At 36.0% G+C, this 15485-nt stretch overlaps 1 protein-coding gene across 1 annotated transcript; it reads right to left on the bottom strand.

Moving 5' to 3' along the window:
• Positions 1-261: 261 nt before the first annotated feature.
• LOC125033501 (MAP kinase-activated protein kinase 2-like) lies at positions 262-15459 on the bottom strand. Its single transcript, XM_047625058.1, has 7 exons — positions 15101-15459; positions 9301-9440; positions 5549-5721; positions 4820-4918; positions 4581-4656; positions 4167-4377; positions 262-2793 (listed from the first exon to the last, which is right to left on the bottom strand). The coding sequence occupies exons 1-7, from the start codon at positions 15314-15316 to the stop codon at positions 2590-2592; spliced, it is 1119 nt and encodes a 372-aa protein (XP_047481014.1). The 5' UTR covers positions 15317-15459; the 3' UTR covers positions 262-2589.
• Between the last annotated feature and the right edge of the window lie 26 nt (positions 15460-15485).

The raw sequence follows: 15485 nt of genomic DNA, 5'->3' as shown, positions 1-15485 counted from the left end.
AATAATAGTAAAAACATTGATATCAATAGCATTAGAAAAAAAATCTGACAAAACTCAAGGAAAGGGGAAATCAGGTGAGGTCAAGGGTCTACTAATTGGCCATCTATGGTAAAATCAAAATTCATAGAGAAAACTATTGTCGACAGTGCAATTACCCGTCAGCAGTCGGTTAAAAAACATCCCAGTAATTTCTGTAGAAAAGTTCTTTAAAAAATTCTCTGTCAGTATGTATTGAAAAGGAAAAAGAAAAATCAAGACAGAGCAATTTAGAAAACATGTCTTGTCTTAGAATGAGAAAAACTGAGTTCTCAAAATCTAAAACAAAAAACATTTTATTGTTCAAAAATAATGATCAAAAACTTTCACAGTGTTTTTATGCTGCAATGCTGTTTCTTGTTTTTTGCATCTAATGCACACAGACTAAACTAAAATGTTAAATTTTACGACATCCTGTTATTAATTAAGACATATCAGTTACACAATACTAACTCATTAGATTAAGAGTAACTATTAGCATCAGTACCAACAATCTGAAAAATTAAGTTATTTTGTAATTACCTTTTTAAAGCTATTGTCTCTGTTGACACTTAGTCATACATCCATACATACCAAATTAATGAACTAATGTTTATTATCTAACAAACAGCACAATGTTGCATTAAAAATGCTATGAATATTATCAACATACTGTTTAACAAATGTCAGCACAATCAATAGATACATAAGAGTATCTGAGTCACCTATAAATTTACGATACTATGTTCATGGTGACTTGACAGGTAAAAAGGCTTGGTGAAATGTCCACACATGAAAGGGTACATTAAAGGTATAAATACTGCTGATCAATATTTCTGGCAGTAATTCACTGAACTTAAACAGGACATTTAGGCATGCATTTCAAAAGTTTGTAACTGATGTAGTTGATATTTCTTATCTATCAGCAGTAAAATGTCCTGTAAATCATAATCTGGGTCTCTCATTACTTCAACCTAATGAGGAACAATTACTTATAAGACAAAGATGAAGAAAAAGAAGAAAAAGATGAAAAAGAAATTTAAAAATCAACCCCATTTGCTTTACACTGGGTCAAAAATTAAGTTCACACTATTCTCAATCACAGATTAATTTTGTGTTTAACAAGCAAGTAAATATACAGTTCTATATATACACTGAGTATTAACAAGAGTTCATGACATCAAACTTTGTGTACATAAATATTATAATTTCTTTTTTATCCTTGCAAGTTTCTAAAAGACCAAGACATTTCTAACTCTCCTCACTGCTGGTTATTTCTCTGATTGAAATACTAACAGCAAGGAAAAACAGATTATTGTCATACGCGACTGAAGCAGTTTTCATACAGACCCACAACACCTGAATTCATTACATACTATTAAAAATAAATGCTGGATCTCTATTTTTCTTATTGCCAAAGACTCATGAATACTGTAGTTCAATTAACCCATTAATACTGCGAGTACATATGTACATGCACTATTCATTGTGGTTTTGGTTTATCACTCTTATAGATGGCTCCATAAATGCTTTAGTTACTAGCCCTAACTATCCTCATCTGTGTATCAAATTCCTTGAATCTGAGAGGTTCTAATTTTAAATTTATATTATTACTATTAATAATATTAAAATGACAATAATAATGAGAATAAATATAACATTAATATTGATGATAATATCAACAAAAATTTACCTTTCTCACATAAATTCTAGGAACAGAGTAAACAAGCGAGATCGGTAGGCCTACTAACAGACTCCTTGGAAGTGCTTGAGCAGCCATTTGCATGTTAGGAGAGCTGGTAAAGCAAAACCACTGTAGACACTGCATGTACCTGCTGTCAATAGGTTTAAGTAACTTCTTCATGAACACATAATGAAATGACACGAGAAAAATTAACAAGGAAATGATGTTCAAACATTTGTCATTAAATGTGGTAAGAAAGATAGGGATACTGTGTTTACTTTTAATAATGATGCCTCAGAGCCAGGCAAAAGTATCTCATCCTACTTCAGTGAATCCTTATTCTTACGTATTTGCACCATTCTCTTTTATTGTTTTCACATGTACGATAACAGACAAAAAACTACTTATAAAACTGCATACCATCAGTGCTTTTAACTGTCAATTGCACAACCAAGATAAGTTGATGTGAACTGTATGTGGCACAAAAAAAAAAAAAAATTATATAAAATGAAAAAAATTATAAAACAAAAAATAATATATATAAAAAAAAAATTATATCAATAAAATAATGAAAAAAGTAAAACCACATTACTGAAAAACATTTTATGTATAATGCATCATGTATAGATAATATGTGAAACTTTTTCAAAAAAATGAAAAGAAAAGAGAAAAATAGGAAGCTTAATCATCAATAAAACAATACAAACTTGCTATCTTTGTGCATGAATTCAGCATTAGTCAACACCATCCAACTTTCAACAACAACTCTTCCACATCAGTACAGTACAAAAGCATCAGGGGATGCATTTTATATTATGCTAGCACTGAAGGAGCCTGTAAGACACTCACATGAATGTTCCTTGCGACATGGCTTCTAAACTTTTCCTGAATCAGTTGTCAGTGACCTTCTTACGGCGCTTACTGAGGAGAGAGTTATTGGCACTGTCCAGTGCCTTGATTTGGAGAGTGTCATAGTCTACGCGCATTGTGGCAAGGGAGCGGGTCATTTCATCCTGAACTTCTTGCCAGAGGTCACCTTCCTCACGAAGAATCCTTGATGTATGGAGGGGAGTCTGGGGCACCTCTGCATATTGCTGAAGGGGAAGGGGAGGATCTATCATCATCATTTTTAAAATATCTAAGAAAAAACATCGTAGACAAAGTACACAAAGAATGTTTTTTAAGCCAAAGGATGGTTGATGGCTGGGTGATAGGGATAAGAATATGCTGTCATGGAAAAATCTGGCCAAGGGCCGGGGGAAGGGAATGAAAAATTCCACCAGTAAACAAGGGTGGGACCATCCATGAGTTATAGCTGAAAAAGCACTGGCTACTGGGAAGACACTATTTCCAGGCTCCGGATTCTATTCCTACCCACCATGACCAGTAATTAACAATGACGCAATTAACACTAAATTATTTACTGTTATTGTTATTATTACTGCACAGAGTTGTAGACTACCTAGAGAGATAATGTGAGACTATTCAACAAAAACAGTCTATTACCATCTTTGATATAGCATAGCAAATGACAAATATAGATCTTGGGAAATGTCAGAAAAGCAAAAAATGCTTATGCAGAAAAATGCATAATAATATTGCAAAGAGGAGTCAAGGAGCTGGGCTTATAAGCTATACAATTGGGAGAGTTGACACTCAAGTATGCCTATTGCGCTGATATTGGTCCATGTGTAGGCTGTGAGGCATCTGGATCCCACTGGTTAATGGCTATTGGAATAACTAAAGCAATGTAGATGATCAGAGTTGTAATATTTGAAAACCTATTAATTTATTTCAAATAATATAATCTTATTGATAACCCCTACTTAACCCCTAGAAAAACATTAACCCTTCAGCATTCCTGACCCATGCATAATCAGCATTATTTTTCAATGTACTTCAATACAAACTTTGGTTTTTGATATTTGAAAAGTTCGATCTTTTGCCTCAGAAAATATCACAACTTTCATACTGATCCCCAATGATAATTTTAGGTATGGGTTGAATGTGGTAGAAAGGGTAAGAGGGAATATGGAAGTGTTTGTTGAGGTGTAACTGCCATGCATTACAATAACTCTTTTTTCATATAACTACCATATTTATGTATCTGTCCAAATAGACCTCATGAGGCTCCTGGCTTGGGGAGATGAAGGGGTACTAGGGGATGGGGGTACTAGGGGATGGGGGAATGGGGTTGGATTTGGTAAACCCAAACAGAATTAGTTCTCTACACTCCCTACTTTACCATGAGGATGAAAAAAAAAACAAAAAAACAATCGGCCAGTTTCTGATTCAGAGGCTCATTCACTTCAGCTCAGGTCAAACTTCAAAAATAGAAATACTCTCAGCTGAGCGTCACTGGATTTTAGGAGTTAACTGCAAAAGCCCACACAATAGAAACCCTACATTTCAACCCATAAACAAGAAAACTAAGTAATGAAAACGTAAAGGGAGACATAGCACTCACCACAATCCACTTGTTCTTCATAACATCGAAAATGGTGAGTCGCTCCTCGGGGTCTGTCCGCAGCATTCCCTTGATCAGGTCTTTTGCATCCTGGCTAACATTCGCCCATTCTGGGTTGGGGAAGGTGTACTGCCCTGTGCGGATACGTTTCTTCATGCCAGGCGAGATGGCATGGCCATGGTTGCTGTAGAATGGTGGGAAACCGCATAACCTGCAAGCAACAGAATTTGGTGTTAGGAGTATGGGTTTATAATATTCTTGTACTTGTTAAAGCATCATAGTATTTACAACTTTCATATTTTTTTTTTAGTTTTATCTGCTACTGCTAAAGTAAAAGAAAAGAAACTGCAAAATAGAAGGAAAAAAGTAGAAAACTAATACACTACAAAATTTAATACAGTTTTCAAAACTCACAAAATGTACATGATGACCCCCAATGACCAAATGTCGCAGCTTTTGTCATACTTCTCAGGTCCCAACACTTCGGGTGCTAGAACAATAAGCAGATGTTAGATATATTATAAACAAATAAACACAAAAAATGTGAGTGTTTATCTACATGTGGATGCCAGTGAGTATCTTTTAATTAAAAAGTGTTTAGGGCTCCAATTTCTGTAAATGCTTCACAAATTTTTCACATCCCTAAAACTTACCAACATAGTAAGGAGTGTAGCATGGGGTCTGTAATGATTCCTTTGAGAAGGTTTCTTTAGCAAATCCAAAATCTGTTAACTTGAGAGCAGCATCATTACCTGTAGAAGCAGACACATTATGTATCTAGTTGAAAAATATATATATATATATATATATAAAATGCAAATTCAGCATAAAAAAACACAAGATTCCAACAATAAGCTTAACATGCTAACAAAATCACTATACTTGTAAAACTAAATTCACATTCAGCATCAATATCAAATGTGGACGAATACAAAAATACCTATTCCATTTTAACCCTTTGCCCCTTGGTGGCATATATGTACATGCCATGGCATGCTTGGACTATATTCCAAGTATCATGTGCATATGTACCATGTTGCGCTGGTCCCATTTTCCGGGGGCATGTACTGTCATGCTGCACACACTATGGTGCTGACACGAACCCTTGGCAGCAGGGTCCGTGTCGGGGGGAGAGGGCTTTCACATCAGGAAACTACCCAGCAGCATTGGGTTAATGCTAAAGTTACAGAGACATTGACTTATGAAATTTCTTTACTCTGCAGGCCCAAATACTTTAGAGGGTAATTCTTTAGATGTACAAATAATAAAAAACAGACTGCCCAATTTTCATTATCTTGGTTCAAATCATCGCTCTCTCCTTGAAACCTATGCAAATCAATGGGAAATACATGAAATAATCATCTAAGTCACAACATACTAACCTGCAGTGGTATATAAGAGGTTTTCTGGTTTGAGGTCCCTATGAGCAATATTTAAAAGATGTAGGTGTTGTACTGCCACACAGATTTCTCTCATAATACAGGCAGCTTCTCTCTCTGTAAATGCACCATCTGCTCTATCCTGGATACGTTGGAACAGCTCCCCACCTTCCATGCTGTTGTGAGAGATTCATGACTTTAGTGCCACACTAGGCTAAAACTGGGTATGTATATGTGCCTGTAATTATATTCTGCTTTGTCAGATCATATGCATACTTATGGCATGTTTCTAACATTATTATAATTATTCTATATTACACTATACAGTGGCAGATCCAAGTTATTTCAATGGGGGCCTAGAGACAAGGCCATAAGCAAAGGAAGAAAGGCAAGATAAGATTTGTGTACATAAAATATTATTATATGTGAACATATAAATTTGGCTCACTTTTTTATATTAATTTTAGCAAAAATATTTCTTGAATGTGTATTACTCTGCTGTAAGTGCCACACTGGCCTTCTTGAGACAGCAGAATCACACACAAAAACACACACACGCACATGTACACGTACATATACACATACACACACAAATATCATCATCCTGATTACATTACTTACTACAAAAGATTAAAAATCCTTCAAAGAGAAAAAAAATAAAAAATGAAAAAAATATATACTTCCCAATGTCCTTTTTACATAGAATAATAAACTGCTATAGTTTTAACACTATAAGGATTCTTTCACTAAATACTGGACCATTAAAAAAAGATTTCCCTTTACCTTAAGTGCCTGGGTCTAATATTAACACCAAACAAATGAAGTTGCTACTGTTGGAGAAAGAGAAGTTCCATCTGATGAGTCGATGGTGCGGGGTATGTCATTATGCAGTACCATCTGCAACTCAGTCCACCATAGCCATGGTATGATTTCATGCCATCAATCAAGTGACCTTTGTGGCAACATTTGACTGGTTGGGAGAGGGCAAAAACCATGATTTAACGATCACTGTATCATTGTCATTTAAACCTTTCTAAAGTTGCAACTTCATATCAACTTTCTGCAAAGCTAACTCCTGTCACCAAGCTCCCAGCAGCAGCAATCCTGCACTGAAGCCCCAGCCATTTTTTACAAGGATAGAGGATAATGGAGAAAGAAGAGGGGATGGTGCACATGGTGCACATGGAGAAGGGGAGGATGGGGTGTGCTGGGAGAGTGAGGAAGAGGGGTAGGGGGAACTAGAGGAGGAGGATGAACATCAGCAATTACTTTAAATCTAGAGGGAGGAGGAGGATCCTGGGAAGGGCATTGCTGTGATAAAAAGGATTCACGCTTGTATCCAAGCGGGAGTGGAGGGGACAGCAGGGATGGAAGGGGGGGGGGGGGGTGATATAGATGCAGAAGGAAGGAATGGAGTGTGTTGGGAGGCAGTGGAGGGAGAGGTGTAGGGGGAATATGAGCAAGAGGAGGATGGAATCGGGAGACATTTTGCAAATGGAGGGAGTGGGAATAGTGAAATTGGAGGGTGGATGAGGGGTCTGTGTGTCAATTTGGGATATGATCAGAAAGTTTTGAATATCTTCAAGTCCTATACACCAGTCATGGTAGGCCTGCCAAAACTGAAAGGATTTTTACCCCAAGACTTTTTCATATAAATGAGACACATGCATTGCTCTATAATATATGTAGTATTAACAGTAAGTTTTCCATCAGTCACACCCATGATATCACTGCCCCATACCATCATTCACATCGGAGACCCTCCTCTGTCTGAGGCAATGGCAATGTATTCCTGAATTCATATCTTCCTATTAGTGGTAACAGATTTTTGAGTATACAAGGTGAAGGATTATCTATGTCTTCTCCATTACCTTAAGTAACACTAAAAATATATTAATTTATTTCACTGTCTTTCTAATCAACTAATCTCATCAACAATCTCTAACTGCCTCCTCATTTTACTAAGTGTTTTGATGTTTCAAACACTCCTGCGACTGTGGTTGACAAATATTTTTTCTTATCCATTATCAGCTCAGGTGCATCTAGTAAGATTTCTAAAGGCAAGATCTAATACAATACAGTCTAGTAATTTTTGTTCAGCTATTAGAGCTGCCTTAACTGATCATAATAAATAAATATTTACCATGGAGACATCATAACCTCCTGCATCATTTCATCATTTATATTAGTGCTAGCTACTAAAACAATATCTGGCACGCTGGCTTTTCAAATGACTGACAGACAGACAGACACACACACCTGCAAGGATGCGCACACACACACACGCGCACGCACACACGCACGCATGCACGCAAGCGCGCAATACAAGTGCACATGAAAGCACACAGTCTAGTGCACATGTGCACATGCGCCCACACACAGACAGATAGACAGACAGACAAACAAACAGACACACACACACAAATTAAATTTTTCTTCTTACAACTGTCAAATGTATGAGACAGTGTTGCGTAAGACATTAGCAATCCTTCCAATCTGGATGACATAACCATCACATCATGAAAAAATTTAGCTTGAGTAACAGGTTACATGAACACACCACCATGAGAAAATTTGGTTGTGGGCCAGGTTGACACAAACTTGAGAATTTTGGCTAAAGGCCAGGGCGATGGGAAAGACTTGCCATAACTGCACAAAACTCTTGGAGGGTAATTAGACTCATTTGGCATTTAGGTAGGGACTTTTGCATTATCTCTGCTAATAAATGAATGTGGAACATAATGTCCATGAGCCATGACTGGAGGAGGGTTGGCTCCAGGGCAGGATGCCTTTTCCACGCTCAGGATCCCGTTCCTGGCCTGCGACTGGAAAATTTATTTTAAAAAAATAATAAAAAATAAAATAATAAATAAATAAATAAATAAATAAAATGAAGCAAATAAGAAAATGTTACCAATTGTTATTATACTTGCAGTGATGACAGAGTCTGTGATAAGAAAAAGTCTATTGACCATCTGGATAAAATAAATCAAATGCCAATTAAGGACACTGAAAAATGGGGAAAATAGCTAAAAATGCTTATGCAGATAAAGAGAAAATAACATTGCTAAGGGGAGGCATAGTCTTTTGTCACCGCACCCAAGTGTTCATGTGCACCCAGCCTACAATTCCTGCACACGTCATTGGCCAACCAAGTACACAAAGTACCCATATTTTAGGCTATGTGATGGCAGTGAAGCATCCAAATTGAATGGGTTAAACTTAGAGTGATTAAACTGACTATGGAGAAATATATAAAGAAGACTTGTCAAGATATTTCCTTATCATAAAGTTAAACCTCTCACATAAATAACAAAACATAAGAATTTTTTTCCTAAAGTGAAGAAGCAGCAGCTAATCATTATCATTATTTTCTGCAACTTGAATCCACATCTTTGCCAATTCTGACAAAAAGACAACCTTCACTATTGATTACATAAAATAAAGAAGAAGAAGAAGAAGCTCATTATGAGATAATTCTGTTTAAAAGGCCCTATGTTCTGTGTCATGTGATTCAAGTACCTAGTAGGAATTGTAACACAAAGTGTCCCCTTGGACACATCCTGTTACACTACATGAAGTAATTCTATAGATAACAAATATCAAAACTATCAAAAATATAAAAAAGTAATTCTTTTTTTTTTAAACAAATTATACTTTCTTCCTACAACTGAAAATGTAGTGTAACACACTGTAAACCAATGACATTGTCTTTTTTAATTCAAGCTTATAACCAAATAAATCTAAATATCTACCATTCCATTACAACCAATAGGCATTTTTGGTTGTTATATACATTTTCATAAACATCAATTATTGCAACAACGTGTGGGCAGGATGATGCACGGCAGTGTAAGTCCACCTCTCGCCTCGCCTTCGGGCAGTCTCGCAAAACCTGTAAAAAAATGAAGAGAAACTTAGTCTAGCAAATGCAAAAATCAAAGGTGAGTAATAATTCTTGCTTTTTGCGTAAGCACATAATAATTCCTAATTATTTCTATAGATATTTTATGGAATGCCAGCCAAACATAACAGTAATGAAAAATATTTGCACTATAAAATATGCTATCTGACATTCTACACAAAATGCATACAACTTTAGAAAACAACTTTTAGGATGAAAAAAGTCATCATAGATTTCTTCCAAAAATTCTCTGTATTGTAATCCTTCCCTAAGATGAAATAGAGGCTAAGCAAAAGTCTGCACTAGACCTGTTTTGTTTATGGTCTCCCTTTTAATCACACTATTTTCATCATTTAATATAATCACAAATTAATGATTACTGATGATCTTATACATATTCCCTATCAACTTTAACCTCAGAAAGATAACCTAATTCTGAAAACAAACAAAAAGGAAATGATCAAATCTCAATTATTAAAGATTAAAAGAAAGAAAGAAAGAAAAATCCAGAAAAAGATACAACATATGCTGACATTCAGTGGTCACAGAAGTCAATTCAAATACAAAGAATAAATGTAAACATTTCTGAAACAGCTATTACCCCCAGCCTTACTTCCAGACATTAGGTTCCAAGACTGTTTGTTTCGTGACCTTTCCTACTCAAGCTCCAGAGCCACCCTCTTTACTCTGGCTATTCATCCCGTGCACCTTTGACTTTAAATAACAATGCCCCCTTCCTTTAACAAGTCTCAGAATGTTTGTTTGGATATTTAGCTTTTTATCAAACACACACACACACACACACACACACACACACACACACTCACTCACTCACTCACTTACTCACATGCTCACTCATTCCCTCATTTACACACTCACATACTCATTCACACACTTACTCGCTCATTCACACACTTATTCACTCATTCACACACTTACTCACTCATTCACACACTTACTCATTCATTCACACACTTACTCACTCACTCATTCACACACTTACTCACTCACTCATTCACACACTTACTCACTCACTCATTCACACACTTACTCACTCACTCATTCACACACTTACTCACTCACTCATTCACACACTTACTCACTCACTCATTCACACACTTACTCACTCACTCATTCACACACTTACTCACTCACTCATTCACACACTTACTCATTCACACACTTACTCATTCACACACTTACTCACTCACTCATTCACACACTTACTCACTCATTCACACAATTACTCACTCACACACTCTCTTTCTGTATAGAGTATCACCTTGAAGTACATGTGTTTATTTGTCATGAATGTAACTTTGATCTTTAAGAGACCTTTTCTTGCTCAGCGATACACGTTATCTTTGGAATATACCTTCATTGACTACAATTTTGCTATTAAGCAATCTCCTGTGATTCCATGTCATAAATCATTATCATTCAAATTGAGCCACCAATTATCTTCCATAATCATTTATATTTCTTTTGTTCCTCCTATTGATAATATTCCAGAAAATTATGATCTTTACCCACACATCACTGAGCCATGTGTCAGGCACCGTGCAAAATGCTTATTTATGAAACTGTAGTATAATTAACACAAATTAATGAGCCCCCTCAATGTTTGCTTTTAGTGGCCCTGAGTGCTTCTGCATCCATTATACCACAAGAGTGCAAATTTCTCCTGTCTTCTTTATATCTATAATATTTACAAGGATACATTTACTTTTATAATGTATTTTTTGAATACTGACAACCCATACTTTTGTGAATTGGATAGTAGCTATAAAAAATCCTATTGCACAGTTTATAGAGTTAAGTATATTAGTTTAGTGTGACATTTATCCTTGAGTAACCTTCCTTTAAGTTCATCTTTCATTGGCCTCTAACCCAATAAAGTAACCTTTGAAAACAGAATTTCAGTATTTCTTATGTTAAATGGTTACCAAATTGTACTCCACTCTTAAATTCTAAACTAATATATTAATACACTGAGTTCATAAAACTTACATAAAAAAACTGTTCTGCAAATTTGAATGCTTTTTGGGGGGATAATAACCATATTACATTTTATTTGGAATGATAAGAAAAATGCCAAATGCTTTATACCAAGAATGTTTTAATATACATATCTTTTAATAGACATTTAGCCTGGCTTTTGTTATATCATCAGTTGCATAGTACACTCCATCTCACACGCTATGTACCACATTGTCAATAAACAAGAATAAACTGAATGACCAGTCTCTTGAACAATGCAGAAAGCATGCAGGTCTTCCTGATTATTGTCGCATACTATTCCACTTATATCTAAGTTTTTGAATACCACAGAAAAGAAAAGAAATGCATAAATACTGGCAATGACTTTGGATGCAATAAGTCAATGGTAATGTAATCAACCAGTGCTAAAATACAAAGCAATCTAGGGGACTGTCATGAGAAGGAGGTTTCACTTGGTCGAACTTAAGCTAAAGATAGTTTCACACTTGCAAATGCCTTGTAAATCTCCCCTATATTAATTCCCAATTATGTTCCCTTCCTGGGGTAACAAGCATTAAACTGCAAATCACCAGTCCTCTAGTGTGGCTAGTACCATAACACCAATATAGGTTCCAAACAGTTATGTGCATGTGTGCCTAGATGTAGGTGAGTATGAATGTACATGTATGATGTGTCTATGTATATATACATATGCATGTCTTTATTATACTGGTATGAATGAACAAATGTATGTAAGTAACTATGTATGTACATGTATCTATAAAGCTCTACTTTATGCGTCTTTGATGTGATTTAAAGGAATAAATGTGATACTGACTTTTTACACTTGAAAAAACGGAAGAGTAGATACACAGTACTTTCTTTTTCTAAATATAATTAGTATGATTGCTGAACTATGAATATTGTAAAAGAGAATGGAAGTCTCCAAATTTCATATTAAGTTTTTTTCAGAAACCAAATTTTTCATCTATGGGGCAAGCACAGATGGATGTTGTTGTTATATTTTTTTGAGGAGTGGGGGACATGGGTAAAATTGCTCATAGCAGATAATTTTAATAAATAAATAAATATATATATATAAATAAAATAAAATAAATAAACTCTACAAAACATTGCAGTTCAATCTCTGCATTCTTGACAACACCTGTCATTCAACTCTTGCAAACTGAACTGAGCCAGACACTGCAGTGGCTATGACTATGGATATACGGACTATATATTAAATTTCAGGATAGAAAAAAAAATGTACATCATTTGACTTTACATTATCCTAATACAAAAATTATCATCATGTTTAAGAGTATAATGCCCCAATTGCAACTAATAAAGATTAAATTTCAAAAAGCAAGACATCTGGTGTGGTAAATCAGAAGGGGGCTTAGGGACTTGCCCATAATACATCTCTTGTACTGTGAAGATATTCATTCTCATTCATTGCACTTTCTACATTTGTCAATTTAAATACTGCTCTCCCAGTAGGGAAATACCCAAGAGAAAGGGTGTCTAAGGGTTTGCCTTCAGTAAGAGGTTATGCATAAGGGGAAGAGGATCTGGGGGCTTGCCCCCAATAATGAAATGCCCTAAAGCAAGGGGGACATTGGTATGGAAATGCCCTAAGGAAAGAGGGTCCAGGGGCTTGCCCCTAATATGGACATGCCTTAGCAGAAGGGGTGTCCAGGGGTGTCTCATCAACAATTCCCCATGGATCCCCCAAGACTGAAAAGAGAAGAAAGGAATGGAAAAGTATCTTTGATAAAGATATAATCAAAACTGGTCAAACACTTCTCTTGCACTGTGAAAATATTAATTTTCATTCATAGTTTTTCTACATTTATCGCAATAAATACAGTTCACCATATTTCCTCTTGTTTATTTTCCAATCTGCACTTGACTGCAATTTCATTTATTTTTGAAAAGTCTAACCAATGTTGGACTTCGATAGAAAGCAAGAAATTAACATTTTTCTGTTGTATAAATAAATATATTAATAAATAACTATATAATATAGCTGTAAAACAGCTATATTATCAAATATTTAGGTTTTCTTGATTATTCTTCACTATTATAAAAGTCTAAGCAGTAGCATCAACAGCTGTTCAGTGCTCATGTGGTGCAGAGCCAAAGTCAACAAAACTGCATTGCATTCATTTATTTAGTTAACCCAAATTCGATGGGCATGGCATGCACGTACATGCCATCCCTACAGTGAGTTTACTTTATTAATCCTTTTTACACATAGACGGCTACACTTGTACTAAGTCACAAATGAGCCAATTATGAGTACTGCCTGTCTCACCCTTGTTTTTTTTTTAAATATTTCATGTTATCTTATATTGCTGTTACTATTGCCCATGACATTATAGTAATTATAATGTCTATAAGAAAAATAAAACCATCAACATTCACAGAATTAGTAAAAAAAAAGGTAAGGTGAAATCAGGTAAGGTCACAGGGTCTACCGACTGATTCCTTTGTGGCTAAGCACTACCAGAGCCATCTATGTGCAGAGACACTTCACAAAAACATAAAAAAAAATTAGCACAGTATTTTCCAGGCAGCATTGAGTTAATATTCATGGCCAAATTGAAAATTTTATTCTTGTAGTGGACAAAAACTTGTAGTGGTCAATGCAAGAAATGATGTACATGTCAAAATAAGGTCATATCTACTACTTTTTTCTGAAAGATATTTAGAAAGTGATCTGATTATTCTTACAGTTTCTTTATGTTTTTAAGTAATGTCAAAATATGTGTCATATTCACACCGGTAATGCGCAAGAGCAGGAGGGTGAAATAATCAGGTGATTTGGAGTTTTGCCCTTGTTATACTGGCTAATTTTCTTTTCAGTTTATAATCAAGGTAAGGGATGGTCCCCTTACTAAAACTTTGTTGATAATTTGAATAACTACATACTTTCGTTCTATATTTTTGTAATATTTACATCTGAGATCTTCATGTGGCTTTTGTAAGAAGGACAGATTAAATGGTTTGGAGTAATTTTCTTGTACATATGCTTGACTATACAAATATGAAGATCTTGCACAATGTCTACTGTAAAAATGCACAAGGTTTTTTATTACACATGACATCCTCTTATTATAATAACCTGTTTTATATCACTTTTTCACAAACGGTTACCGTTACCACAAAATGACGAAAATATCCGCTGCAGGTTACCACTCAGAGACTAAGACCACAACTCCCTCACACAGCCGGAGTTTTTAATATCGCATTTTCTGTAATTTGGCATATAGTGCTAATAAAGGGGGGGTATTGGGGGCTTGCCCCCTGTTTAGGTAATATACAGAAGGTAAGAAAGGTTAGGTTTGGAATTTTGGGTTCACTTTATAGCCTGGTTTAAAGACTTCATCTCTGGTGGGTGCTTTGCGCTCGGTAAAAAATACCTCTCAAATTAAGTAGAAGTAAGTCTTTCTTCTGGACTGCAAAAGTTCTTCAACTGCAAGTTTGTCCATTCCACATTTTCACCTTTCTAAAGAGGATTCTTTCCATGTTACAATGTGCATGAAAATTTGATCTTACTTGAAGCCCTACCAATAGCAAAGAAAAACCTTGGTATCAACGCAACCAATTGTTTACATCAACAAGTAGTTAGATCATAACGTGAAATAAAATCTCTGTTTTCACCTGACCTTAAGAGCATATTTGTGCTGGTTCCTCTTACTGAAGCACTCGACCACCTTGCCGTTGATCCCGAGGCCAAGCACATTCGAGGAGATGATGTAGTCCTCGATGATAGGCCTAGACTTGGTGTTGAGCACACACACTCCGGCGCGACTGCCTCCTCCGCCGCTCATCCTCGCCTGCTCCTCCAGGGGGTGGCTGTCGACCATCATGGGCTCCTCCATGCTGCTGGCTGGCTGGCTGGAGGGGATCAATAAGCACCAGGAAAGGTCTCAGTGCGCTAACATATCACAGGAGGCGTAACCTTGAAGGGGAAGAACAGCTGCGAGACGACAACAACAACACCGCCTCGCCGGAAGCCGCTCGCGTCCCGGGGCCCCGGCGGTTTGCGGG

Source organism: Penaeus chinensis, chromosome 16, assembly GCF_019202785.1.
Source record: "Penaeus chinensis breed Huanghai No. 1 chromosome 16, ASM1920278v2, whole genome shotgun sequence".
NCBI classification, from domain to species: domain Eukaryota; kingdom Metazoa; phylum Arthropoda; class Malacostraca; order Decapoda; family Penaeidae; genus Penaeus; species Penaeus chinensis.
Note: the sequence above shows the minus strand (reverse complement) of the source record. Positions and strands in the feature narration are given on the sequence as shown.